Here is a 27,959-nt window from a genome sequence, read left to right as displayed (position 1 = left end):
GGAATACGTGAAGGTTGCAAGTTCACTGCTCAGAACCCTCACATTCGAATAAATGTGCTTGGGTATGATGAAGAACGAGCTAAAGTGTTTGGACCACTTTATACAGATGCTGTGGAAAAGGAATTCCACATCAATTTCTTATTTGTGGATGGACCAACTGTCAACATTCCGGGATATTACATGTGGATAAAAAATATGTAAAAGTAAGTAAAATAAAAAACAAAAAAATAATAATAATAAATACATTAAAAAAAAATAATAAATAAAAAAAAAATAAAAATAAAAAATAAATAAATACATGTGCATTCTAAGTTGTATACTAATTCTTTACTCTTTGGTAGTAGCAACAATTTAAATTTTATTATTACAATTTGATTTGATCAGTGTTTCGGTGTTCGTTACTTAAGGGGGGATATACATGTAAGCGGTCAAAATTGTGCCATTTTTTTGGAGAATTTTTTTTTATAAGAAATAGTCAAGCAATCGTCGTGAAACTTTGGGGATAGTTAAAAGTAGAATCAGAGATGATTAAAAAAATTAGTTATAAACAATATTTTATAAAATGGCGGACTTATGGAACATATGCCGTAGCGCCTCGAGCTTTGAGTTGCCGTGCTATGGACACGATAGAGCTCGTAATTCCTGTCCGAAATCCGAAAACTAAATTTTTTTGTATTCATTACACCTTTATCTTCTATTTGAACCCAAAAAACCCAAAAGAAATCAAGACAAAAAAATTAAATTTTGATTTGAAGGAACAAATGACATTTTCAGGTGATCAGTTTTCACTTCCTTTAGTAATACTCAGTTTTATAACAACCATTTAGGTTCAAATAGAAGATAATTTCATGCTGATCATAATAAAATTTGATTCACTCCGATATGTTACGTAGTTTTTTGTGAATCGTGTCCATAGCATAGGTAAAAATGCATAAATTTAAAGCTGAGAAAAAGACTTTTAAAGTTTTTGATGCGCCCACGGTAACACTTGTATACATTGCTTGCATACTTAATTTGAGGCACTTTAAGTTGGAATTCGATGATGAAACTTACACAGTATATTTTTTAAGTAATAAACTATTTTTTAAACAAAAAAAAATTTGCCAAAAAAAATTTTGGTTTACATGTATATCCCCCCTTAAATGGGGAAAAAAATAAAGTTTTCCCAAGTGTTTAAATTATTACAACATTTCAAATTTTTCAATCCAACTATCATCAGTTTTTAGAAAATTGAGCCAGCGGACAGAGCTTTGTTACCCTTTCTTTTCAAGACTTTTTCAACTAGGTATTAATCTGGGAAACAGGTTTTTTTCTGTTCTTCTTTATAAAAACCGCCCTTAATTTGAGTAGAATTTAAATCCTGCAATAAGTATGTCACAGGATTAGTATTTTGTACTTTGATAATTTTAAAATTTTCGGTGCTCCAATTAGGAGTATTTTTTTTATATTTAAAATTTCGAACTTTATCGCCAATTTTCAGTTTGCTGCCTTTAAACATTTTAATGTTATTGTATACAGTTTTTAAAATATGTTTCTTATTCACACTGTTTACATTAATGGGAGCCATTTTTATTGTTCTATGTGATGTATTATTATAATCGGAAATTACGCGTTTGTACATTTCAATCCACTTGTATGTCCCAATGAAACTGAATTCTCTCCATATGAATTCTTTTAATGTTCTATTAAAACGTTCAACAATTGAAGCCTTTAGTGTACTAAATGTTGAATAATGATTAATTTTATTTGTTTCATTAATGCTTTAAAATGTGTTTTAAAGAACTCTTTTCCATCATCTCTTTGAAGATTCTTAGGTACTCTTTTCCCAGTCTTAAATACTTTTTCCTCAGTTACATCTTTACCAGTTTTTAATTTAATTGCTTCACCCCAAGCGAATTTGGAAAATGTATCTATTACTGTCAGCAGGTAGCGATAGCCTTTATTAGAGGAAGAGTACTTTCCCATCTTGACTAAGTCAACTTGACGCTGTTGGTGTTTGTTGGCGACGTTGATCCGCTTTTATCTGCTACACCGTGTGCGTCGAGTTGGCGTCGGTACCGTGTGGTGATCGATGGGTGTGCCTGTGGAGAGAAAAGAGAAAAAGAGACTGTGTCGTTAGGAGGCGCTTTCGTATGACCCTACCTAACCGAGTTTTGCTCGGCTTCTAAGTTTTCTCTGTGAAAGAGAGGGCCAATGTTTTCCTCCCTAGAAGGTTAGGGGCGTTGGACAGGCCCGCCTGTCAGCAAGTGGCCCCTCTGAATCATGGCCATCTTTCGGTCTGGGCGCGGCTTAGTGGCGGAGGCGTGGAGTGGGGTGGTTCTCCCCGTGTCTCGTGCTGTCAGCATATGACTGCTTCTGTCTGTGCGTGCTCTCAGCGTCTTCGTAGTCGCTGTCGTCGTTCACGCCTTCGGCGTGGGCATCTGCTCGCTCTTCATGGTACGGCATCAGCTGTCCCAAATTTACCGTGCGATAGGGTTGATAGGGTTGCCCGATGGGGCTGCTGGTGGGGCACGGTAAATTTTTTGGGGGGATCCATTGCGGCACCTTGTATCTCTTGGTGAAGAGAATAAGGTCCGTCTTATCCGCATTTATATTGAGTCCTACCTTCTCCGCCCACTCACATATCTCCCTGAGCGTTGTTTCCATGATCGAGCTGAGAGTCGATGGACAGACTCCCGTGATAATTATGCTTATGTCATCTGAATAAGCTGTTATCTTTGGTGCTTTAATCTGAAATGTCTTGATTAGGTCGTCTACCACCAGATTCCATAGGAGGGGCGATAGGACCCCACCTTGCCGCGTGCCTCTGTGCGCACCTCTCACCATGAAAGCGGTGCCCCAATCTGATTGTACCCGCCAGCAACTCAAAAGATTTCTTATCCAGAAGTTGATAGCGGAGGCGGTTGGTCGCTTCTAGGCGATCTATTATTGCGTCCGTGCTAACGTTGTTGAATGCCCCGGATATATCCACGAACATTCCGAGTGCATATTCCTTATTGTCTGGAAATATTCCATCTAGTCCTGGAGCTTTTATCCTCGCAAAGGAGTCAATAGCCCAGTGGATTCTTCTAGAGGATATTAGATCTTTTGGGAGATGCTCTTCTCCAGTTGCTAAGTGCCGGTGCTCATTCGCATCGGGTAGCTCAGTGTATCCTGGGAAATGCGCCCGCATTAGTGCTGTTAGGGCCTCTTCGCTGCTCTCAGTCCACTGTCCGTCGTCGCGTTTGAGCTGACTCTGTATGGTTGGCTGCTTCGATAGCAGCTTCCGGAGTCTAGCCGTTTCCGGGGCAGTCTCTATACTGGAGAAGAAGTTTCTCCATGAGTTTATCTGCGCCTTGCGTATTTCCTTCTTGTAGTGTCTAAGTAGGACTTTGTATTCCTCATTGATGATGTCATCTTTCGCCTACTTGGCGATTTTGAAGAATTCTTTGAGTTTGTTGCGTCTGAGTGAAAGGTCCTTATTCCACCAGGGTGGCCTACTCCTCTTTCTCGTGTCCGATATTGGGCATGATGCGTGGTACGCATCTAGCAGTACTTTGGAGAGGGTCTCTAGGGGCTTTTCTATGTCTTCCGCAGATTCTACTATGCCCGGAGAGATCGCGAGCTGTATCGCGATAGTCTCCTTGAACTTTCCCCAGTTAGTATTCCGGGGGTCCCTGAAGACTGAATGTTTTGGAGAGTGTTCGAATGCGTATTAGAACCGTATGTACTTATGATCTGAGAAGGATGGTCTCTCAAGGACTCTACCTTCCTAACACAGCGCCTCCAACTGGCAGACCGCTTGCGTCAGCCACTTTCTCGTCAGGTCATCCATGCACTTTAGGATTTTGACCCCATTTAGCCACCCAGCGCCATCGAAGGTGGGCATTGGAGCTTCGGGATCATCCTCCATCTGTGCGTACAATGACTCAACGAGCCGCGCATGCACCACTGCGCCTCGGTCATTTTGCCGGCTTCATCGCTTCTGTCAATGAGGACCACGATCAAATGTCGTTTGATCACCTCACTGATTTTTGCGGTCTTTTTGGGCATTTTCGCCATTTGGGGAGGGCCTGCCTCCTTAGGCTAGCGTTGCCGCTTGCTTCCCGGTGCGTCCATACAGGCGCTTTCGGCTAAGCGTTGCCTTTTGTTGGCAAGCGTCTCCTCCACCTTGTTGGCGAATCCGCCAGTCGATATCATGTGGGGGAGTTTGGCGAAGTGAAGCCTCCCCTCAGCGATCTTCTCCTCAACCCCTTAGGAAAGCTTTACCTTTTCCTCTGGGGATAGGGAAACTTTTTCCTGGAGCTGATCCTGGATGCGGAGGGCAGCCTTGTACAGCGCATTGGCCTTCATTCCCTCGATTGACCGCTTTGGCTCGTCCCTGCGCTGGGAGCTGGTGCCTGGTTTTGGCGAGTGGAGAAGACTTTCTTCCATCTCTTTGGAGAGCATCACGCTCTTAAGGTCCGAGTCTGTATCGAGTATGGCACCTGAGCGGCTTAACTTCCCCTGCGTTGTTTTTCCGACACTAGCGTTGCAACTGACATGTCCTGCTCCCTTCACATCAGAGGTGTAGCCGCTGGCGACACGCAGAGAGGATTGCTCCCCCCGTGCCCGCCGGTGGTAGCGGTCACGCCTTCCACCGACTTTTGGGCTGACATCTTAGCCCTGGTTTCATCATTTAAACCCTCCAGAATGGTATCCTTTTCGGGGGTACAGCCCACTTGCGTTTTAAGCCTTTCGCCAGGCACCTCCAGCCATGGCTAACGGCTCACTTCCTTCGGCTTTTTAGGGCAGAAGGATTGAACCGTAGCCTTTGCTAGACACTGTATTATCGCATACGGGCAAGCAGCGATGCATTACCCTTGTCCGGTTAATACAGTGCCCATTGCCCAACCGGCACCTTTGGGGAGGGTTCAGATGGAGGATTTTTGCCGGCCAAAAGCATCAGGAGTTATTTTATAAAAAATGTATTTCTGACCCAATTTCAGATTTGACAACAAAATTTTTGCTGTGTTTAACAAGTTTTCTCGTTTTGGCGATAGGTCGATAAGTCCATCGCTAAAAGTTATCGCCAAGGTTGCCAAGGTTATTGTTGGTGGAACGAAACAGACTGTTAAAAATACTTAAAAAATATAAAAGAATACATTAAAGACTTCAAAGGAGCGCCAAAATTGTTGTTTATAAATAATGCTATTTAATTTGATTACTTAAATGGTTAAAATTGACCAAATAATTAATTGAGACCACCGGAATTATAACTGCAAAAAATGTGGCAGCCCTTGTGCCCTTGTGGAAAACATCTGTTTTAAGTTGAATTCATTTTTTAAATATAAGTAGGCTGAACTTTGCAGCGCCTTGAATAGCATTGGCCCTCCGACCAAAGAAGTTGCATCTTAGATGCCCATATTTTGTTAATTGCAGCAATCTCTGCCTCCCCCTGGCGTCAAAACACGCAATTAAACATATTACATTTTTTTAATTTGTTTACTTTTGACCAAAATCACAAATCAGCTGTTTGAGCGTAATAAACGATGAGAAAACTAAACATTCCGATAGCAAAACGATAGCAGAAATTTTCCTGCTGGAGCAGCTAAAAACGAAAACGAGCGATTTCGCCCAAAACGAAAACGAAAAAATTTTACGATTAACTGGGGGCGGGGTTGATCCCGACTTAGTTTATTGGCCGGCGGCCATGCTTACCTGGGCCTCGTGCCCGTATTCTCGATGAGTATCCTGTCAGGATATTTTTGCACAGCGCGGCCACGCGGTTTTTAACATTTTGACTAAAAACTTTTTCCTAAAAACTTTGTTGCGGAGCGACGCGGTCAACTGAGGTTTAGAGTTCGCAGAGAATTAAATTTTAATCTTACAGTTTTACAGTTTTGGCAACAACTCCATAATTCTGCCAGCAAGATGAAGATAGTGTAATTCCCAACCAGGAAATTCAAAATGGCATTTATGTTACAACTACCAAAAATGCATTTGTCCGATTACTAAATACAACGAGTAGCGATCAAATAATAAATATTATTGATATAAAATATTGAACACTTTCGAACTACGAAATAGTTCAAACTGATTCCGAATGTATACAAAAAATCGGTATTATTACAACTATCAAACAATTTTCCTCCACAATATCACATAGAAATTACACCACTATGCACTCAATATAGCGATATATTCGGATCGAATACAGTTACAGGTACAAAAGTAAATTGATAATAAAATAGTCGAACCGTCTGTATTCCCTCACAATAGCCCACTTTTGTTAGTTTCGAAGAAATCTCTTCCCGGTTTTGACAAGAAAAAATGGCAATTAATTATTGACTACTGTGGTCGGATAAATTCCCGCTACCTAGAATTGATGATATTTTGGATCAACTAGGAAGACCGAAATACTTCTCATGTCTAGACTTTATGTCTGCCAAAGCGAACTCGAAGAAAGTTCCCGAGATATAATATCAGATAATGGAATCTTGCCTGACGACAATAAAAGACTATCTAGTCCCCGCAGAAGAGCTGAATGCCATTTTAAACATAATACCATTAATAGGGGTTTCCCACAAACCGTCAAAGCGCATCCACCGTTCGTTAAACAAACGGTCCATAAGGTTTTGCCGTTCCGAATTTTCTCAAATGGACCGCGGTTAGAACGCATCTAAATCTAACCACGGTTTTTAGGCGATAGTTTTTCGTCGTCAGAGTACTAGGCTTTAACAGTAAAAATTTGACCAGCACTACGAAAATGTAAACAAAGTTGGCGAGGAACAATTGAAAAATGAAATTTAAAATGTGGCGCCAAAGCTACAAACATGCCCAAAATAGTTGTTGGTGTTTTTCTGTATATTCTTTCCCCAAAATGTCCCCAATTATTACTATTTAAGGGGGGGTAAGGTATTTCATTTATTTTTGGTAAATTTTGTTTTATTTCTTATTTTAAAGGCTCCATATCTTAAGAATTTTGTGTCTAAGTTTTACATCGATCATAGCAAAATTAATGTGCGTCAAATTAGCGTCGGTGAGTTAGCGTCGAAATGGAACGGTGGGAAAATGGAACACTGAGGGATTTTTTATTTTTTATTTATTTCGTTAATAAGGCACTAATTTGAACAAAATAAAGTTTATAAATGCTTAAAAATGAATTTACTATTGATTTTTACTGGGTTTGAGGGGATTTGACCTTTGCGTCTATTAAAAAAAAGCATTTGAAAAATCGTGCTTTCGCAATTTTGATTATATCTCGGCTCACAGAGGATATGCAGCTATACCCGATATGCCAGGATAAAGGATATTTATTGTAGTTTTACTCTGCAAAGTTTCATTTTCTTTTGACCGTCAGTTTTTGAGAAAATCGCTTAACAGTTAACTAACCTCGGGTCGGCTCCATACAAAAAATGGCAGAAAATTTTTAAAGTCTTATAACTCCAGTTTAAGAGGATATGCCAACATGCACGGTATATGGGCTTGTTAGGAGAAGTTTAAAGAATATTTGGTGAAAATTTCAATGGATTTTAACCGGCAGATTTCGAGAAAATCGAATTGCAGTGGGTGGTGTAATTGGGCTGATAACAGAGGCGCGAAGTATGAAAATGGAACCAGCTGTGAACTGGGAACTGTGAGCAGAGAACTAGTTGCTGATCCAAGGAACGGAACCATGTTAAAAAAATACTAGATTTAAAATCGTTAGCCATTTAAGCAATTTAAAATTAAATAAAATAACTGCCTATTAAAGGACATTATCATTTTGAGCAATTTGGTAGCTGTTTCATCAAAATCGGTTGAGTCGATTAAGAGAAAACGGCAATTTTTCATTTATATACTTATATGTACCAGCAAAAAAACCCACCGACCGCCAGACGTGTGACGTCACACGAGCCGTGTTTCTAACCAATTGAATGCGCTGTAGGAAAATTTCGACGCTAACTTTCAACAAATTATTTCCAGCTTAAATGAGGATATGCCGATATGCACGGTATATCAAACGAAAGGGAATTCTATTTTTAAATTTCTATAAAAATCTTAGGTCGATCTGACCGACAGATTTTGAGGAGATCCTATTTTCCTTTTCCGACCTTATTATTAACTAACACTGGAGCATATTGAGCCTAACGCCACGTGCTCCATTCGATGTTTTTCGACGCTAACTTTCAACCAAATATTTCTAGCTTAAATGAGGATATGCAGATATGCACGGTATCTCAAACGAAAGGGCATTCTATTCTTAAATTTCTATAAAAATCTTAGGTCGATCTGACCGACAGATTTTAAGGAGATCCTATTTTCCTTTTCCGACCTTATTATTAACTAACACTGGCTGCATATTGAGCCTAACGCCACGTGCTCCATACGATGTTTTTCGACGCTAACTTTCAACCAAATATTTCTAGCTTAAATGAGGATATGCAGATTTGCACGGTATCTCAAACGAACGGGAAATCATTTCTCTAATTTCTATAATAATCTAAGGTCGATCTGACCGACAGATTTTGAGGAGTTCCTATTTTCCTTTTCCGACCTTATTATTAACTAACACTGGCTGCATATCGATACGAGCGTCACACGCCCCATCGATGTATTCCCCGCCAAAACATCAGCTCCTATTGGGAACTTAAACAATTATGCCCAAAAAACGGAATCGCCATTCTAAGCATTTTGGTACATGTTTCATTAAAATCTGTTCAGCCGATCAAGAGAAAACGGCAATTTTGCATTTATTTATTTTTATGAATGTATCAGCAAAGAAAACCACCGATCGCCAAACGTGTGACGTCACACAACCCATGTTTTTAACCAATTGAATGCGCCAACCTTATTTTCGACGCTAACTTTCAACATAATATTTATAGCTTAAATGAGGATATGCAGATTTGCACGGTATATCAAAAGAAAGGGAATTCTATTCTTAAATTTCTATAAAAATCTTAGCTCGATCTGACCGACAGATTTTAAGGAGATCCTATTTTCCTTTTCCGACCTTATTATTAACTAACACTGGCTGCATATCGATACGAGCGTCACACGCCCCATCGATGTATTCCCCGCCAAAACATCAGCTCCTATTGGGAACTTAAACAATTATGCCCAAAAAACGGAATCGCCATTCTAAGCATTTTGGTACATGTTTCATTAAAATCTGTTCAGCCGATCAAGAGAAAACGGCAATTTTGCATTTATTTATTTTTATGAATGTATCAGCAAAGAAAACCACCGATCGCCAAACGTGTGACGTCACACAACCCATGTTTTTAACCAATTGAATGCGCCAACCTTATTTTCGACGCTAACTTTCAACATAATATTTATAGCTTAAATGAGGATATGCAGATTTGCACGGTATATCAAAAGAAAGGGAATTCTATTCTTAAATTTCTATAAAAATCTTAGCTCGATCTGACCGACAGATTTTAAGGAGATCCTATTTTCCTTTTCCGACCTTATTATTAACTAACACTGGCTGCATATCGATACGAGCGTCACACGCCCCATCGATGTATTCCCCGCCAAAACATCAGCTCCTATTGGGAACTTAAACAATTATGCCCAAAAAACGGAATCGCCATTCTAAGCATTTTGGTACATGTTTCATTAAAATCTGTTCAGCCGATCAAGAGAAAACGGCAATTTTGCATTTATTTATTTTTATGAATGTATCAGCAAAGAAAACCACCGATCGCCAAACGTGTGACGTCACACAACCCATGTTTTTAACCAATTGAATGCGCCAACCTTATTTTCGACGCTAACTTTCAACATAATATTTCTAGCTTAAATGAGGATATGCCGATATGCACGGTATATCAAAAGAAAGGGAATTCTATTCTTAAATTTCTATAAAAATCTTAGCTCGATCTGACCGACAGATTTTAAGGAGATCCTATTTTCCTTTTCCGACCTTATTATTAACTAACACTGGCTGCATATCGATACGAGCGTCACACGCCCCATCGATGTATTCCCCGCCAAAACATCAGCTCCTATTGGGAACTTAAACAATTATGCCCAAAAAACGGAATCGCCATTCTAAGCATTTTGGTACATGTTTCATTAAAATCTGTTCAGCCGATCAAGAGAAAACGGCAATTTTGCATTTATTTATTTTTATGAATGTATCAGCAAAGAAAACCACCGATCGCCAAACGTGTGACGTCACACAACCCATGTTTTTAACCAATTGAATGCGCCAACCTTATTTTCGACGCTAACTTTCAACATAATATTTATAGCTTAAATGAGGATATGCAGATTTGCACGGTATATCAAAAGAAAGGGAATTCTATTCTTAAATTTCTATAAAAATCTTAGCTCGATCTGACCGACAGATTTTGAGGAGTTCCTATTTTCCTTTTCCGACCTTATTATTAACTAGCACTGGCTGCATATCGATTAATCCCATATCGATTAATCCGCCCTATCGATTAATCCCAGTCTGGCAGCACCAAATTATCGAAAAGCCCGCTATTCCTGTAATTGTTAATTCTGCGAAAGCGACCAAAAACGGAGGAAAGTACGCAGCGTTTTGATCGATCTCTAAATAAAACAACGTAAGTATATGTTACTGACCATTGTCGACAATGGTTTTCTTTTATTATATATTATGTTCTTACATATTATGTGTTTTATTTAAATTGCAGATGGTAAAAAACGTCTATATAATTGATGGGACTGGCAGAGGACGTCGTGGACGTGGTGGACTTGGTGGACGTGGCGGACGAGGTGGACGAGGCGGACGTGGCGGTCGCGGCGGGCGTGGCGGTCGCGGCGGGCGTGGTGGAGATGGCGGCGACGCTGGACGTGGCGGAGTTAGTGGCCGCGGAGTCGGCGGCCTGAACCGGCAACAACGTTTTGCCTTGGCGTACCAGGCGGCCAGGAACGTCCCCGTGTCCGCCGGTGAGCGGAAAAATTTGCAAAGAGCCTTTTTGGCCCTACTGCAGCCGCAGGAGCCGCAGGGGCAGGAGCAGCAGCGGCAGGATCAGCAGCCGCAGGAGCAGCAGCCGCAGGAGCAGCAGCCGCAGGAGCAGCAGCCGCAGGAGCAGCTGCAGCAGGAGCAGCAGCAGCAAGAGCTGCACCAGCTGGAGCAGCAGCAGCAGGAGCAGCAGCAGCTGCTCAAGGAGGTCTTAAAGGACCTCCCTGAAGATAAAAAAAAGGAGATAGAGGCGGCGGTGTCGGCCTTTATATCCGTCAAGAAGCAGCAGGAGCAGCGCCAACTTGAGCAGGAGCCGGAGCAGCCCCAACAAAACAATGTATAAACACAAACAAAAAAATAATAAAAGAGAAAAAAGTATAATTTGGCTGTTTTTTAACTTATTTTTATCCTTTTTGAGATATGACCATTTTTTAATATTTCAGAATTTCTGTTTTATGAAAATCGGACGACAATATCTTATGGCTGCCATAGGAACGATCGTGAAATTAATAGAAAAAAACTATAACTTCGTTGTTTTTTAACGTATTTTCATCTACTTTAAGATATGAGCTTTTGTTATTATTTCAGAATTTCAGTTTTAATTTTTTGAAAATCGGACGACTATATCTCATAGTTGCCATAGGAACGATCAGGAAATTAATAGGAAAAAAACTATAACTTCGTTTTTTTTCAACGGATTTTCATCTACTTTAAGAAATGCGCCTAATTTAATATTACAGAATTTTGGTATAAATTTTATAAAAATCGGACAACTAGTGTTTTAAGCATATAAATTTATAATATAAATATTAAAACCAAATTATTACATGGTATGCATAATATACAATTTTTATACATATGTTATCCTTTTATTTTTGTATATTTATTTAACCAGAATGGCTCGATTCTTCTGCTCCACCTGCTCCACCTGCTGCACACAGTTCTCGCAGATGCGGTGCACTTGCTGGGCTCGCGCAATCGCTCCAGCTGCTGGCTCTTGTACGCCATTAAAATATAACCATAGGAATGTATGTGCATAAATACGTATGTATTTACATATGTGGTATTACACTTACCCATAGCTTGTGAATTTGTTGGCGAAGTCGAAATTAATTTGTGCGCTGCAAATATAAATAATTTAAAAACAAGTAAAGATGGATAGATATGGTGCAGTACTTACACATTGTATGTGGTTTATCCAGCTTGTAGTATCTGTTTTTATATATGTATTGTCAAAACGACAACTTCTTTCCGCTGAAATAATAAAAACAAGAAATAATAATAATATGTAAGAAACGCATATACATATAATAAAGGACCATACTTACGTTGTTTTATTGGGAAATGTTGTATATAAAAAAATAGCTTATTGTAGCTTCACTTTTGTTTGTTTCGCCTGTTTTCGCAGAATTAACAATTACAGGAATAGCGGGCTTTTCGATAATTTGGTGCTGCCAGACTGGGATTAATCGATAGGGCGGATTAATCGATATGGGATTAATCGATATGCAGCCAGTGCTAGTTAATAATAAGGTCGGAAAAGGAAAATAGGAACTCCTCAAAATCTGTCGGTCAGATCGACCTAAGATTTTTATAGAAATTTAAGAATAGAATTCCCTTTCTTTTGATATACCGTGCAAATCTGCATATCCTCATTTAAGCTAGAAATAATTTATTGAAAGTTAGCGTCGAAAACAAGGTTGGCGCATTCAATTGGTTAAAAACATTGGTTGTGTGACGTCACACGTCTGGCGGTCGGTGGGTTTTTTTGCTGGTACATATAAGTATATAAATGAAAAATTGCCGTTTTCTCTTAATCGACTCAACCGATTTTGATGAAACAGCTACCAAATTGCTCAAAATGCTAATGTCCTTTAATAGGCAGTTATTTTATTTAATTTTAAATTGCTTAAATGGCTAACGATTTTAAATCTAGTATTTTTTTAACATGGTTCCGTTCCTTGGATCAGCAACTAGTTCTCTGCTCACAGTTCCCAGTTCACAGCTGGTTCCATTTTCATACTTCGCGCCTCTGTTATCAGCCCAATTACACCACCCACTGCAATTCGATTTTCTCGAAATCTGCCGGTTAAAATCCATTGAAATTTTCACCAAATATTCTTTAAACTTCTCCTAACAAGCCCATATACCGTGCATGTTGGCATATCCTCTTAAACTGGAGTTATAAGACTTTAAAAATTTTCTGCCATTTTTTGTATGGAGCCGACCCGAGGTTAGTTAACTGTTAAGCGATTTTCTCAAAAACTGACGGTCAAAAGAAAATGAAACTTTGCAGAGTAAAACTACAATAAATATCCTTTATCCTGGCATATCGGGTATAGCTGCATATCCTCTGTGAGCCGAGATATAATCAAAATTGCGAAAGCACGATTTTTCAAATGCTTTTTTTTAATAGACGCAAAGGTCAAATCCCCTCAAACCCAGTAAAAATCAATAGTAAATTCATTTTTAAGCATTTATAAACTTTATTTTGTTCAAATTAGTGCCTTATTAACGAAATAAATAAAAAATAAAAAATCCCTCAGTGTTCCATTTTCCCACCGTTCCATTTCGACGCTAACTCACCGACGCTAATTTGACGCACATTAGTATTTGTAAGACTTAATACTAAAAGTTAAATTTATGTTATGTTTCCATTTCACGATCATTTCTTTCTAAGGTGTGAACTAGGTATAAGTCTTCAGTTTTTTGTCTTAACTAATTAAAAGGGTTTTCATGGTGTCAATTAGGTAAAGGTATTTCAGTTATTAGTCTTAATATAATACAAGCTGATTTCAAATTTTTTGTTGTTGGAATGATATTCCAACACCAATGTTAAAACATATCCCCATATCCCTCAAGCGAAAACTACTCGAAATATACAACAATATGCTGCAGTCTGGTTCCTACCCACATACATGGAGGTCCTCCATTATTATTTCAATAAGCAAGCCGAACAATGAGCCTAAGTAAAACTATTGCATAGCCCGTCATAATTTAATCTCCCATAACCAGGTAGCATTCAAGCAGAAATACTCCACAATAGACGCCTTGTTGCGTATCCAACACTTCGCGTCGAACGCTCTTTCCACAAGGAATCATGTCACCTTCCTGGCGACTGATTTCGAAAAAGCCTTTGATCGCGTGGGGTTACTTGCAGTGCTTTGTACACTCGAGCGCTGGGGCATCGGTCCAAAGCTTTATAACCTTGTAAAGGCCTTTATGACCAACCGCCTGTTCAAGGTTCGAGTCAACAACATCACTTCCGAAACGCACAATTTATATAACGGCATGCCACAAGGCTCTCCACTGTCAGTAGTGCTCTTCATGATAGCGTTCGAACAAATCAATTGCATTTTAAAAAGGTAAAAAAACATAAAGATATCAATCAACGCTGACGACGCTATCATATTTACCAAAATAAAAAACCTAGTAACTGTCAAAGAGAAATTTATAAAAATTCTTAAAGATTTGGACGAGTGGGGAGCTTTCTCGGGTGCTCCCCTTTCAACAGAAAAATGTAAAATTCTTTCTTTCTATTAAAAGTATAGACCAATTAAAAATACTGTGTATAACCATCGACTCTAAGCTTAATTTTAAACACCCTTGCATAGATCTCAGAAAACATCTTGAATCCCGCTTCAACATTATCAAATTTTTAAGTTCCAAGTACACCTGTATACACACCAATACGCTCATAAACATTACCCGCGCCCTAATGCTCTCAAAAATAGACTATGGCCTTTCCATCTACGGTTGGTGCGCAAAATCCCACATACGAAAAGTACAACCACCTTACCACGGAGCTGTTCGGCGAGCAATCAATGCATTACCCACCTCTCCCACTCGTTGCATTTTGGAAGAAGCAGTACTACCTAGCGTATCTGATCTTATATTAGAATGCACCATGCATCTCATCCCAAAATTAAATAAAGATTTCTGTGCTATATTTAAGCAAAAATGCATGTACAAATGCCTCTCTACGCTTCGGCGATGTGCCAGCTACTGCACTCGGCTTGGCCTGCCGCACATCAGATCATAACAACGCCACCAATCTGGTCCAACATTAACACCAATCTGGCTATCTCAACAAAAACAGAAACTTCGAGTTCCGTATTTCTGACTCTATTTTTCTGTGAAAAAGAAGCGATCGGCAAACAAATCTGGTTATATACAGACGGCTCAAAATCGACAGAAGCAACGTCCTTCGCTGTCGTCATACTCAAAGCCTTGCATTTCTCTTTAAAAACAGAGGAAAATTTGTCATTTGCACCGATAGCCTTTCGACTATAGAGGGCGCGGCGCACACATTTCCTACTCTTAAGGCAAAATACGAGTATTTCTATGTATTTTATGAAACAGATCAATACAATTTCTTCTAAAGCAGCTCAAGTCTAATGCCCTGCACCCCAAAATTCCTTTCCGTCTGGCTGTCGGCTTCCTCCGTGCATTTTTCTTGGGCGATTATCTTCGCTAGCCCTTTCTACAATTCTGCACTGACCCCTGTAGAGAAATTGTTCTATTTAATTGCCAAGACTAGTGGTGAAGCTCATTTCATAGTTTCAAATTCGTCACTGAGCAACGACGGTTTCCGCTCAGCATAGGAAATCCTATCTGAGCGTTTCAAAATTTAACGAGCGTTGGTGAACACCCAACTGAAAAAACTACTGAACATACAATCCATCGCACGCGAATCCCCGGCAGTCTTAAAGGAGCTGCATATGACCATCCAAAGTTGTCTAACGCCGCTGAAAATGTCCGGTCTTTCTACTGAGAATTGGGACTGCCTCCTGGTTTATTTGGGATCAACGACTCTTCCAAAGTTGACGATTTCGTTATGGGAGCAATCCATCCAACATAAAATCGAAATTCCAACGTGGCTAGAACTTGATTCATTCCTGACGGAGCGCATATGAACTCTGGAAAGCATTGATTCTCTCCAGCCTCCTACGATATGCCTCCGATCCTCTAAACAGACAATCTCCAAGCAGTCGCCACAAATACCACATTCAATACCCAAAATATGTTTGTGTCCATGCTTTCTTCAGATGACGATAGCTCGATTGATCGTCTTATATCCAAAAAAGGCAGTTGTGCCAAAATTGCTTTGCCAGAGGTCATCAATTCCGTGATTGCACAAGCTCACATAGCTGCTTCACGTACCACAAGCATCACACTTTGTTGCATACAAGCAACTTATTCTCCAGTGTTCCGATTGCTCCTAATGCCTCTACGCAAATATCTCCACCGATCCAAAGGATTTCCTCGTTTTCCTCATGATTAACCACTTCTTTCGATTCCTTCAATTACTGGGTTCCATACGTGACATCAAAGGAAGACGTACTCGAGGTATAATATCCTACCAATGCCGAGTCTGCCAAGGGAAGTGCCACCGTTTTCTTCGCCTTAGCGGCGAGTAACGGCTCCAAGCAGTCATCAAAATAAGTACTGCATCAATTGTTTAGCCCACCAACATTCCATTGGATCTTGCCGCAGTGACGACCGATGCCAGTAGTGTGGACAGAATCACTTCTCCATATCCACAAGCGCTCAGCGTTATCCTACGCTTTCCAGAGATATCCCTTACTGGTACTTTTGCTGCGTATCCTCGCAAGGGGGGGACTTTAAGTCCATAGAGCTTCCAATCCGCTCTCCCAAGCTAGGTTTAAGTTTTTTTTTATTTAGTAACAATTTACTCCTTCAATAATTACATCCGACGCACGTCGCGTAAAACCCCGAATAGTCTTCATGTTCTTATTTCGAGTGCATTTGAGATTAAAGCAACGCTATATAGCCTTTGAGCTATGAGATATAGGCATCCGATTTAAACTAAATTTGGTGGACATGTATAAAACTGAATTAAAAATAGAATGTAAACTCTGACGCAATCTGTGCTTTTGCGGTTGTAAAACAGCCAAAATAGTTGGTAAATGCTCCATTTCAAATTTGCAACTTCCAATTCGACAGTCTTTGTTTACGTTTTCATGAGCCACAGCTGATCGATCAGCTGTTCGGATGCGGATGCGCTTTAGCGCAAATCTGTGGGAACACCAGTTTCACTTTTTTTTTTAAATCCCAACCGTTCCTCCCAAATGCGCTGTGCGGGAAGATCCTATTACGACCGTTTGTTTCGCGATAGTTAGGCGATAGTTGTTCGGTGCAACTCTGATTTCTTTTTCTTAACAGTGAACATTTGACCAACACTACGAAAATGTAAACAAACTTGGCGAGGAACAAATGAAATATGGAATTTAAAATGTGGCGCCAAAGCTACAAACATGCCCAAAATAGTTGTTGGCGTTTATTTTTTATATTCTTGCCCCAAAGTGTCTTCAATTGCTAATATTTAATATTAAACGCCTACCTCTACTTTATTTTATAGATTTGGAAAGCCTATACCACCTATACACACTCATCGGAGAATTCGCTCTTTGTTAGAGAAAAATCATTAGAGAAACGGATAAAGTCTGACGCAATCTGTGCTTTTGCTGTTGTACAACAGCCAAAATAGTTGGTAAATGCTTCATTTCAATTTTCCAAAAGCCAATTCGACAGCCTTTGCTTACGTTTTCATGAGCCACAGTTGATCGATCAGCTGTTCGGATGCAGATGCATATTGACGCAGCTCTGTGGGAACACGAGTTTCGCATCTGCGAAAATTCCCAACCGTTCCTCACAGATGCGCTGTGTGGGAAGACAGTATTAATCATGTAAAAAAAGCTTATTGTAGATTTAAATATCTTATGTAACAACCTTATAAATTTAAATGCTGAATACGCACAAAAAACAAAGTTTCATTACATTTTACATATACTTATTATATTTACAATTTGACAGTAACAGTTTTACACTCGCAGCTTTACATTTTTCTGTACATCCACTGATCGTTTCTATGGTAGTAGTATAATATAGTCGTCCGATTTTCATAAAATAAAACCGAAGCTATGAAATAATATAATAGGGTCCTACCACACACCGTCAAAACGCATTCACCGTCCGTTGAACAAACGGTCCATAAGGTTTTGCTGTCCCGAATTTTCTCAAATGGATCGCGGTTATAACCCATCTAAATCTAACCACGGTTTTTTAGGCGATAGTTTTTCGGTGCAACTCTGATATCTTCTTCTTAACAGTGCAAAATTGACCAACACTACGAAAAATGTAAACAAAGTTGGCGAGGAACAATTGAAAAATTAAATTTAAAATGTGGCGCCAAAGCTACAAACATGCCCAAAATAGTTGGTGTTTTTCTGTATATTCTTGCCCAATATGTCCCCAATTGTTACTATTTAATATAAACCGTCTACCTCTACCTTATTTTAAAGATTTTGGATGCCTATTCCACCTATAAACACTCTTCGGGGTGCTCTTTGTTAGAGAAAAATCATTCGAGAAACTAAAATTCCTTGCCATCTAATACTGTCTTCCCACACAGCACATTTGTGAGGAGCGTTTGGGATTTTTCACAAATGTGAAACTCGAGTTCCCACACAACGTCAAAGCACATTCAACATCCGAACAAATGATCGATCAGCTGTGGCTCATGAAAACGTAAACAAAGGCTGTCGAATTGGCAGTTGCAAATTTGAAATGGAGCAGTTACCAACTATATCCGCACTAAATTTAAATGACAAGGAATTTTAGTTTTTCTAATGATTTTTCTCCAACAAAGAGCAAATTCCCCGAAGAGTGTGTATAGGTGGTATAGGCATCCAAAATCTTTAAAATAAGGTAGAGGCAGGCGGTTTATATTAAATGGTAATAATTGGGGCAAAGTGAACTGAAAAAACTACTGAACATACAATCCATTGCACGCGAATCCTCGGCAGCCTTAAAGGAGCTGCATATGACCATCCAAAGTTGTCTAACGCCGCTGAAAAGTTCCGGTCTTTCTACTGAGAATTGGGACTGCCTCCTGGTTTATTTGTGATCAACGACTCTTCCAAAGTTGACGATTTCGTTATGGGAGCAATCCATTCAACATAAAATCGAAATTCCAACGTGGCTAGAACTTGATTCATTCCTTACGGAGCGCATAGGAACTCTGGAAAGCAATGATTCTCGCCAGCCTCCTATGATATGCCTCCGATCGTCTAAACAGACAATTTCCAAGCAGGCGCCACAAATACCACATTCCTATAGTACGAAAATCGGTCCAATACCCAAAATATGCGATTTGTGTTCAGCAGAAAACCATCCAGTGGTTTTGTGTCCAGGCTTTCTTTAGATGACGATAGTCGATTGATCGTCTTATATCCAGAAAAGGCAGTTGTGCCAAAATTGCTTTGCCAGAGGTCATCAATTCCGTGATTGCACGAGCTCACATAGCTTTTTCACGTACCACAAGCATCACACTTTGTTGCATACAAGCAACTTATTCTCCAGTGTTCCGATTGCTCCTAATGCCTCTACGCAAATATCTCCACCGCACATTGGGCCAGCGAGCCGATATTTCGACGAAAATTAAAGTTTTAACGCTAGACTCTTCAAATTTGGTACATATGATAGTGTCAGCACACTTAAAAATATATGTAAGTTTCAGACCGATCTGACCACGCCTTCCCTAGCCGCCCATATATGGTAGGTTTCCTCTTATTGATACTTGTACGGTAATAAATAAATTAAATTTAACAAATGTTTTAAATTCATTTTTTTTACACTAAACCTTAATATTAATAAGTAAAAAAGACAATGCATTCAAAATAACTATATATAAGTATTTTTCATTTTAAAATTTTCCTAACAGTCGTCTTCTACATCAAGTTCTATTTAAATCTGATTTTCAGAGTCAGAATCTAAAAAACTATCACTATTGTTCCGTGCTTAAGTCGAATTTTTTCAGTTCATCATAGATCCAACTCGTTACGGCAGATGCTCTACGATTGTTTGCTATATAAACATCAAGCAGTTGCTCATAGGCGAACTCAATCACAGCTACGATATGTCGGATTTATATATATAGGGGCAAAAAGATGCAAAAAAGCCTGATAAAATTAGTTTATATACACTTTGCACTTTAATGACACATAGTTACTTTTTGGCACAAGTTGTCACAAAATTTGTTATAGTCTACAACAGATGGGTTACCAGGTTAGCTTTTTTCTACTTTTGGACAACACAAATAAACGCACACAAAGAGCACATTATCAAACATGAACAAAGTCTATTTTAATACAAATATTCTACATACCTATGCTTTCTTTTCCATAATTTTAGTGAAAATTGCTTAAACCACAACAATTTTGTCACGCTCGCATGTAAACAAAATCTTTCCCGCGCTTTTTAGTTTCGCACGCACGCAACTGCCAATTCGACAGCCTTTGTTTACGTTATATGCAATAAAAAAAAAAATCGATTTTTACATCTATCACAACTGTATATAACCCCTTAAAGCTATTCTTTATTTTTTGGTCACACTGGACAGCTGTTTGCAAACAAATTTGTTAATAAATATGGCATTAAAATGCCTTTTGTGGGTTATATCCCATATTATGGTCTTCGCCATGACAACACTTATCAATGCCACTTTCTCCATGCGGGCACACAATTTTTCGGTCCTACAATTATTTTTTCGTACAACTTTCCATCCATTAAGCCTGTGAGAATAAATGAAATTAATTTTTGTGATAGCACGATATCAGCTGTGTACTCTCTTGATCTGGCAACGCCATTCAATTTTCCCAAGTATCATTTTCTTCGTCATCGTACCCGCAAAAACGACGAGGGAAAAAGTTCTTCTTCTTCCTATTTCACAGCGTTATTTTTATAGGGAGTTTGGCAGCTATCACAATTGTTAGAGCGGATTTTTGTCGTCTCAGTACTAGGCTTTAGAAAAAAAATCATTAGATAGACTCAAAATTCATCGTCATCTAATACATGTTAAGTTAGTGTGGATAAAATCTAACGCAATCTCTGGTTTTGCTGTTGTTAAGCAGCCTAAAAAGTTCATAAACTATTCATTTTACTCCAAATTCGGTCGTTTCAGCCTTTTACAGTATTTACTGTCTTCCCACTTAGTTGATCTGCGTGAAGCAGTTTTTCTCAGATGTGAAACTCGTGTTCCCACAAAGTTACATCTGCATCCGACATCGGATTACAGCTGTTCGATCACACTGAAAACGTAAACAAAGATGACTGAAGCGGCTGATGTGGGAAAAAAATAAATAATTTATGAACTATTTAGGCTTTTTAACAACAGCAAAACCACAGATTGCTTAAAATTTTATCCGCAAAAAAATAAAAAATGAATTAGATGACGAATTTGAGTCTCTCTAATGATTTTTCTCCAACCAAGAGCAAAAGCTCCGAAGAGCGTGCAAGGTGTTATAGGCTCCCTAAAGTTATACAATCAAGTAGAAGTAGACGTTTTATATTAACAAGTAGGAATTTTTGTTTTTGTTCAAGAATATACCGGAAAACACCAACGACATTTAACATTTAAATTCCATAATTCAATTGTTCCTCGACATCTTTGTTTACATTTTCGGAGTTGCTCCAAAAACTATAACCTACCTAACGTCAACGGACGTGCGTTAAGTGTTGATGCATAAGGGATGTATTACAAAATGAGAAATTTCGGAACTGTAATACCTTATGGACCGTTTGTTCAACGAACGGTGGATGCAGATGCAAGCTCTGTGGGAAGACCCTATCAAATTACCACTTGATAGAAGCTGTCTCCATCGAATTGTAAACAAAACAGCTGTTCACAAGTCGACAACTAATGTAGATGTAGCAATAGAATCACCTTCATTTAAAATGTTATAATATGAAGAAATGGAATAGTTTGAGGATATATAATCAAATTTTTGCCTGTTTAAAATTAAATTGCCTGACGGTAGATGGTGTCGAGTGGTGTCATATGTTGTACCAATATCATACAGTATTATGACACTACCGCATTATTTAGAGATTTCATTAAAGGTTGTTCACAAGTGAGAGCAAAATTGTAATGCATACGCCAATGCATTGGCCGCAAAAATCGATAGATCTACATAGCATATACTACAAACCTTTTTTTGACCGTTAACAAAACACTGCAAAATTAATTTAAATTAATTTTTTTTTGTAATAATTATAAAATTTTTTTGCATTAGAAGAAAGAAACATGCATTTAAGGGCATCGGCATACATTACTGCGTGAATACTTCGACGATAAATTTAGAAATTCATAGTTATACGCTGCGAATCGCGGCCTATTAAATTGTTTGCCGAGCGGTGTAAGCGTAGTCGGATAAAAAAAAATCGGAGAATAATAACTGGTTTAAGGTTTTAATTATTGAAATCTGCATTACTTAATAATAAGGCCATTGGCATTTTGTTTAAAAGGAATGTGAAGTGGTTATTAGTGGTGTATATTATATTCATCAAAAAATACTTCATGAGAATAGGCTATAACGACAACAAATTCACGATATCGATTTTTAAAATAATCGATACTGCAAAAAAGAGGCCTCGTTTTTATTGGAACTTTTGGCTTTACGTATTAATAATATCATTTAAGATTTTTTCATTTCTTCGGAACAATAAAATGTGAAGTTACATTTGCACAAATATATTGCTTTAAGTACACTAGAACTAAGTAACACAAAAGAATTTGGCTTAACGAGTTTGCAAATCTCCGTTTCATATTAACTACAAACCTCTTGAAGTTGAACGAAATAAATGTTTTATTGATCTAAGGCAACCTTTAGGAAACAAAAACATTCGATTCTTGATTGTGGTATTGATGATTGATAATCATCATATTACATGTATTATATTTTAGGAAATTACTCGTAGGGTTGTGCATAGAGCCTGAGAGAACAACGTATATAAAAAAGATCATAAACAGGCGTGCTCTTTGACGCTGTTTAATTTTGGTACAAAAAAAGGCACATTGGGCAAATGCAGGACAATCGTGATAACAATAACATCAGCAACAATGTTTCATCTCTCTCACACACAAAAATGCACCGTAATTTTAAACTCCTAGCTGATCCACAGTTGGTGAAATGCGGCGTGAAGTTATATCGCTACGACGGTGTTGTGCCAGGAGACCCGACCTATCCAACAATTACGCCAAGGGACCCTCGCAATCCGCTTATTCGTATTCGTGCCAGACCGGTTGATCCACTAATGCTGCTTATACCTAGGTAAGGATATAAATTAATATAAATATAAACTAACTGTTAAAACTTCACATACAGATTTGTAATTGATACTGATTACGTTGGACAACCACCTGCTATTGAAGTTACCGTTGTCAACCTGAATGACAACATTGATAGGCAGTTTCTGTCTAGTATGTTGGACAAGTGTGGAACATTCGACGAAATAAATATTTACCATCATCCTACAACAAACAAACATATGGGCATTGCCCGCATCGTGTTTGAAAGTGCAAAAGGAGCCAGACAGTTTGTGGAAAAATACAATGAAAAGTCGGTGATGGGAAAGGTATGGAAAATGTTCTTTAATATGTAATTACATAATCAAACTCTAATATGTTTACTTTAGATATTAAATGTGTTTTGCGACCCTTTTGGCGCTATTTTAAAAAAAACTCTCGAAAGCCTAACAAATCGAAATGTGGGAAATCCTGTAACCGGTACCAATGTATCTACTCAATCCCAGAAAGAAGGTGATTTCACTCAGGGTTGTACTGAACCTGACTCCTTAGATCATTCAAATTCTAGTTACAACCCTTTACAAAATAATCTTGATGTACGTTGTAGAGAACGTAACTGGGATCGGGAGAGGAATAGAGAGGGAGATCGTCATTTCAAAGATCGAAGTCGACATTCATTGGAAAGAACCTATAGTCGTGAGCATGGAGTACGTGATAAACATTCCGCTTCTTTTAAATATGATCGAAATTATTATAGACAACGGTCTAGAGATAAAAGTCCTGAAGTTCCAAGGGACAGAGTATATATTGGGAGGGATCGTGACTATCAACGTTCTGGAGAAAGAAATACAATTCGGGAACGAATACGATCGAGGGAACAATTAAGAGGAAAAAAAGAACATCGATATAACTCGCCAAAAGAACGTGAGTACCGAGACAGAGATCGCGACCGATATACCGAAACAGATAGAAGGGACCGAATAAGTCTTAAATATAATAAGCGGTACTATCATGAATATTCCGAAACTGATAACAGCTCTTCAAATTTAAAAAAGAATCAATACTACTCTGAAGCTTCAGGATCTACTTTATCTGGTGGACACTATAGCTACAATAATTATTCTTACTCTTCGACCGAAAATGTTCATTCATGGACTGGACATAAAAAATGGAGCGCGTCTCAAACAAACTTCCATTCTCAAATAAATCCACCCGCACCTCAAGATGAGGAAGAAAATTGGGACGATCTAAATTCAAAACTGGGAAAAAATGTGATTGTGTCATCTTCGCAATCATCGACCGCGAAAAGTCAATCGCCCAAGTCGATGAATTTTGAATATGAGTCAAAGGAAAAAACTGAAAGAGAAGTAAGTTCAGAACCAGAAAATGTAGACTTAGATACTCGAATAGCATTAATATTTAAAGGGAAAACGTTTGGAAATGCACCGCCGTTTCTACAGATGGATAGTAGTGACTCCGAAACAGATAAAGGCAAGCAAGTCAAATCTATAGACATTAATTCAGATTCAAATAATTCAGAGAATAAATCAAAATCAGTCCATAGAAGTGTAATATCTGTACAACAGCAACATGGAGCAAGTGATATTTCAAGTGACGATGAATTGCTTGTTAAAAAAAACAAATCTAAAATCAATATTACTACTCAAAACGACAAAAATGATGACATGTCTTTATCGAGCTTATCTTCTCATGAGGATCCGACCCAAGATATATTGGCTTCGGAAGATGGGATACCTCAAAAACATAATTTATCCTCATCCTATATATATAAAAATCCATCTGATCAACACCCCTATTATTATCAAGCTACAGGCTATGGACACTATCCTTCCACTCTCCCACCGGACTCTGGTTTAACCAGCCGATTATTTTCAAACGCCGCTTATATGCAGCCGGTGTATTTGGCAGGCGTTACTGCATTTAGTTTGGATCCATATGACAAAGCATTTAACTATCAATATACCTTTTCAGATCAGAATGATGAAATAACAACAAAATTAAAAAAAGTTATTAACTATATTGTGGACGAGTTAAAGCAGATCTTAAAACGAGATGTAAATAAACGGATGATTGAAGTAATAGCTTTCAAAAATTTCGAAACATGGTGGGATGAGAATACATTAAAAGCTCGTTCCAAAACAGTAGTAGACATAACTGAATCTACATTTAATACTACCTCAAATGTTCAGAAAGAAACCGTTTGGAATGAGAAGGCTCCTGACATTAATCAATTCATAAATACGCAACGTGAAATTTTAGATTTTCAATCATTCTCAAGTATAGGTATAAGAGCGGCAATGCCAAAGCTGCCATCTTTTCGACGTGTTCGAAAACATCCTAGTCCTCCTAGTCCGAACGAACGTCATTCAATGGATAGAGATCTTAGCGATCAGGAGGAAATGGTTCAATGTTCAGACTCTGAAAAGGAAGATTCTAATATTGGCAATTCTGATATTTTACGTTCCAGTTTGAAGGAGAGCGTTTTAAATCAAGATTTGCTGCCAGCTGTTGGTAATTTAAAAAGAAAGGAAAGTATTTCAAGTTTCTTTTCTTCGTCGTCATCGTCATCAAGTGAAGCTGAAAATGAAATCCATGAAGGTGGTGGAGTCGAAAGGACCAGTGATGATGATAGTTTTGAAGAAGAGCGTCATCAAAAAGATCGGACCCAACGACAAAAACTTATAAAAAATAGAGGTCGTTTAAGTCTAACACCTACTGAGAATATGACAATTAAAAATATATACTCGGATTCTGATGAAGACAAAAAACTAAATAAGGAATTTGGCTTCACAAGACGAGGTCGGACGAAAAAAAATAATATTTATTCCGATACTGATGAAGAAAATGAAAATGCTGTAAAGAATAAGATCATATTATCATTTCCCTCTGACCTCGAAGATATCAGCAAAGATAGTAGTTTTGGGTTAGGGGAAAACGAAAATGACGCCACATTTGTGTCAGCGGTTAGGGTTACACGAAAAATTGATAAAGAATGTCGACGGTCTCCCACACCTGTTCCCCCACCAGACTACAATGAAGAGGACATAGAAAAGATAGATGATTATAAACAAAAATGCGCTTTTGAATATGATCGAATTTACAGCGACTCCGAAGAAGAACGTGAGTATCAGGAGAAGAGACGACGAAATACTGAGTACATGGCCCAAATTGAACGGGAATTTTTGGAGGAACAAGAGAGGAAGAACGAAAACCATTTAAATGAGAGCCGCGAAACAGTAGACAGCAAAAAATCACTGCTAGACGACCGCGCAGAGAATCCTGTTATTTCAAAACTCCAATCGATTGTATTATTAAATAATTTAAATAAACAAGATGAACAACTTTCTGCCAAAAAAACGAATCTGCAAAATCATATTAGCATTGAAATAGTTCAGAAACCAGAATATAATAATAAATCAAATTTGAAGGACGATTTGCGTTCGTTAAAACCTTGCGATGGTGATGATCACGGTTACATAAAAATATGCACAAATACTAATGAAGAAAATAAAATAAATCAATCACCGGCCTCATCAGACGGAGGATCTAGTCAAGCATCACAGGCAAGCCAAGTTGCGCTAGAACATTGCTACTCATTGCCTCCGCAAGCGCAGTGTGTTTTCTCCAGCATCCCGTATTATAAGCTTGATGATCAGAGTACAAAACTGTTGGATCATAAACGGGAAATTAATATGATTGGTGTTGGTCAAATAACACGATCAGGGCCAGGCAGACCACGGAAGGATTCTACTCGTACTCAAAGAAAAAAGAAAGACCTAATACCACGAAAAACGAATGTAAAGATGAAAATAGAACCAATTAAAAAGTCGTTGGTCGAGCTAGCGCGACAGACGACGAATTTTGTTCCAAATAAAATATATAGAGCTCGTGATCAAAATGAGGAAATGGTTATCTTATACACTTTCCTTACAAAAGGCATTGATACTGAAGACATTAACTATATAAAAACGAGTTATTCGGAGCATTTGCAAAAAGAACCATATGCGTAAGTAATATTTATAAGCAAATCATGAAATATAATAATTGCCTCTTTTTTCTAGTATGTTTCTAAACAATACGCATTGGGTAGATCATTGTACAACTGACCGCGCCTTTTGGCCATCACCGCCAAAGAAGCGTAGAAAAGATGACGAACTAATGCATCATAAAACTGGTTGCGCTCGGACTGAAGGATTTTATAAATTGGATGTCAGAGAAAAGGCCAAACATAAGTACCATCATACAAAAGCAAATACAGAGGATGCTTTCAATGAAGACCGTACTGATGATCCTACAGCTCTTACCAATCATCATCATAATAAATTAATTTCTAAAATGCAAGGCATATCCCGAGAAGCGCGGTCAAACCAGAGACGACTTTTAACGGCGTTTGGTTCTATGGGCGAATCTGAGCTTTTGAAATTTAATCAGCTCAAGTTTCGGAAAAAACAGTTGAAGTTTGCTAAGTCTGCTATACATGACTGGGGGTTGTTTGCAATGGAGCCTATAGCTGCAGACGAAATGGTTATTGAATACGTAGGTCAAATGATACGACCTGTGGTTGCGGATTTAAGAGAAACAAAATATGAAGCTATTGGAATTGGTAGTTCTTATTTATTCCGGATTGACATGGAAACTATAATCGATGCTACTAAATGTGGAAACTTGGCTCGATTTATTAATCACAGTTGCAATGTAAGAATGCTGAATATCTGCTATTAAAATTTTTAATGCATTTTTTTTTTTTTTTAATTTCAGCCAAATTGCTATGCAAAGGTCATTACTATAGAGTCTGAAAAAAAAATTGTTATATATTCAAAGCAACCTATAGGCATTAATGAGGAAATAACATACGATTACAAATTTCCGCTGGAAGAAGAAAAAATACCTTGTTTATGTGGAGCCCAAGGATGCCGTGGTACCCTTAACTGAAGCATAAAATAT

At 38.4% G+C, this 27,959-nt stretch overlaps 2 protein-coding genes and 1 long non-coding RNA gene across 4 annotated transcripts; 2 read left to right on the top strand and 1 right to left on the bottom strand.

Annotated features, from left to right (window-relative positions):
- The first annotated feature begins 20 nt into the window (after positions 1-20).
- On the top strand, positions 21-27,947 carry Set1 (SET domain containing 1). Of its 2 annotated transcripts, XM_070284974.1 has the most exons (6): positions 21-203; positions 22,860-23,019; positions 23,074-23,323; positions 23,384-27,021; positions 27,077-27,710; positions 27,774-27,947. In XM_070284974.1, the coding sequence occupies exons 2-6, from the start codon at positions 23,003-23,005 to the stop codon at positions 27,945-27,947; spliced, it is 4,713 nt and encodes a 1,570-aa protein (XP_070141075.1). In that variant the 5' UTR covers positions 21-203; positions 22,860-23,002. The 2 variants fall into 2 exon arrangements, with proteins under 2 accessions (XP_070141075.1, XP_041632422.1); XM_041776488.2 differs by lacking the exon at positions 21-203 and having other exon boundaries at positions 22,352-23,019.
- On the top strand, positions 10,452-11,711 carry LOC138928520 (probable basic-leucine zipper transcription factor Q). The gene is made up of 2 exons (XM_070285697.1): positions 10,452-10,523; positions 10,614-11,711. Exon 2 carries the CDS (start codon positions 10,614-10,616, stop codon positions 11,226-11,228), a length of 615 nt encoding a protein of 204 aa, XP_070141798.1. The 5' UTR covers positions 10,452-10,523; the 3' UTR covers positions 11,229-11,711.
- On the bottom strand, positions 11,718-12,316 carry LOC138928521 (uncharacterized). The gene is made up of 4 exons (XR_011444939.1): positions 12,214-12,316; positions 12,066-12,139; positions 11,962-12,006; positions 11,718-11,881 (listed from the first exon to the last, which is right to left on the bottom strand). It is a non-coding gene; the product is annotated as an uncharacterized lncRNA (long non-coding RNA).
- Positions 27,948-27,959: the final 12 nt, after the last annotated feature.

The sequence above is a fragment of the Drosophila kikkawai genome, chromosome 3L (assembly GCF_030179895.1).
Source record: "Drosophila kikkawai strain 14028-0561.14 chromosome 3L, DkikHiC1v2, whole genome shotgun sequence".
Lineage (NCBI taxonomy): Eukaryota > Metazoa > Arthropoda > Insecta > Diptera > Drosophilidae > Drosophila > Drosophila kikkawai.
The sequence above is the reverse complement of the archived record's forward strand: the minus strand, read 5'-3'. Positions and strand labels throughout refer to the sequence as shown.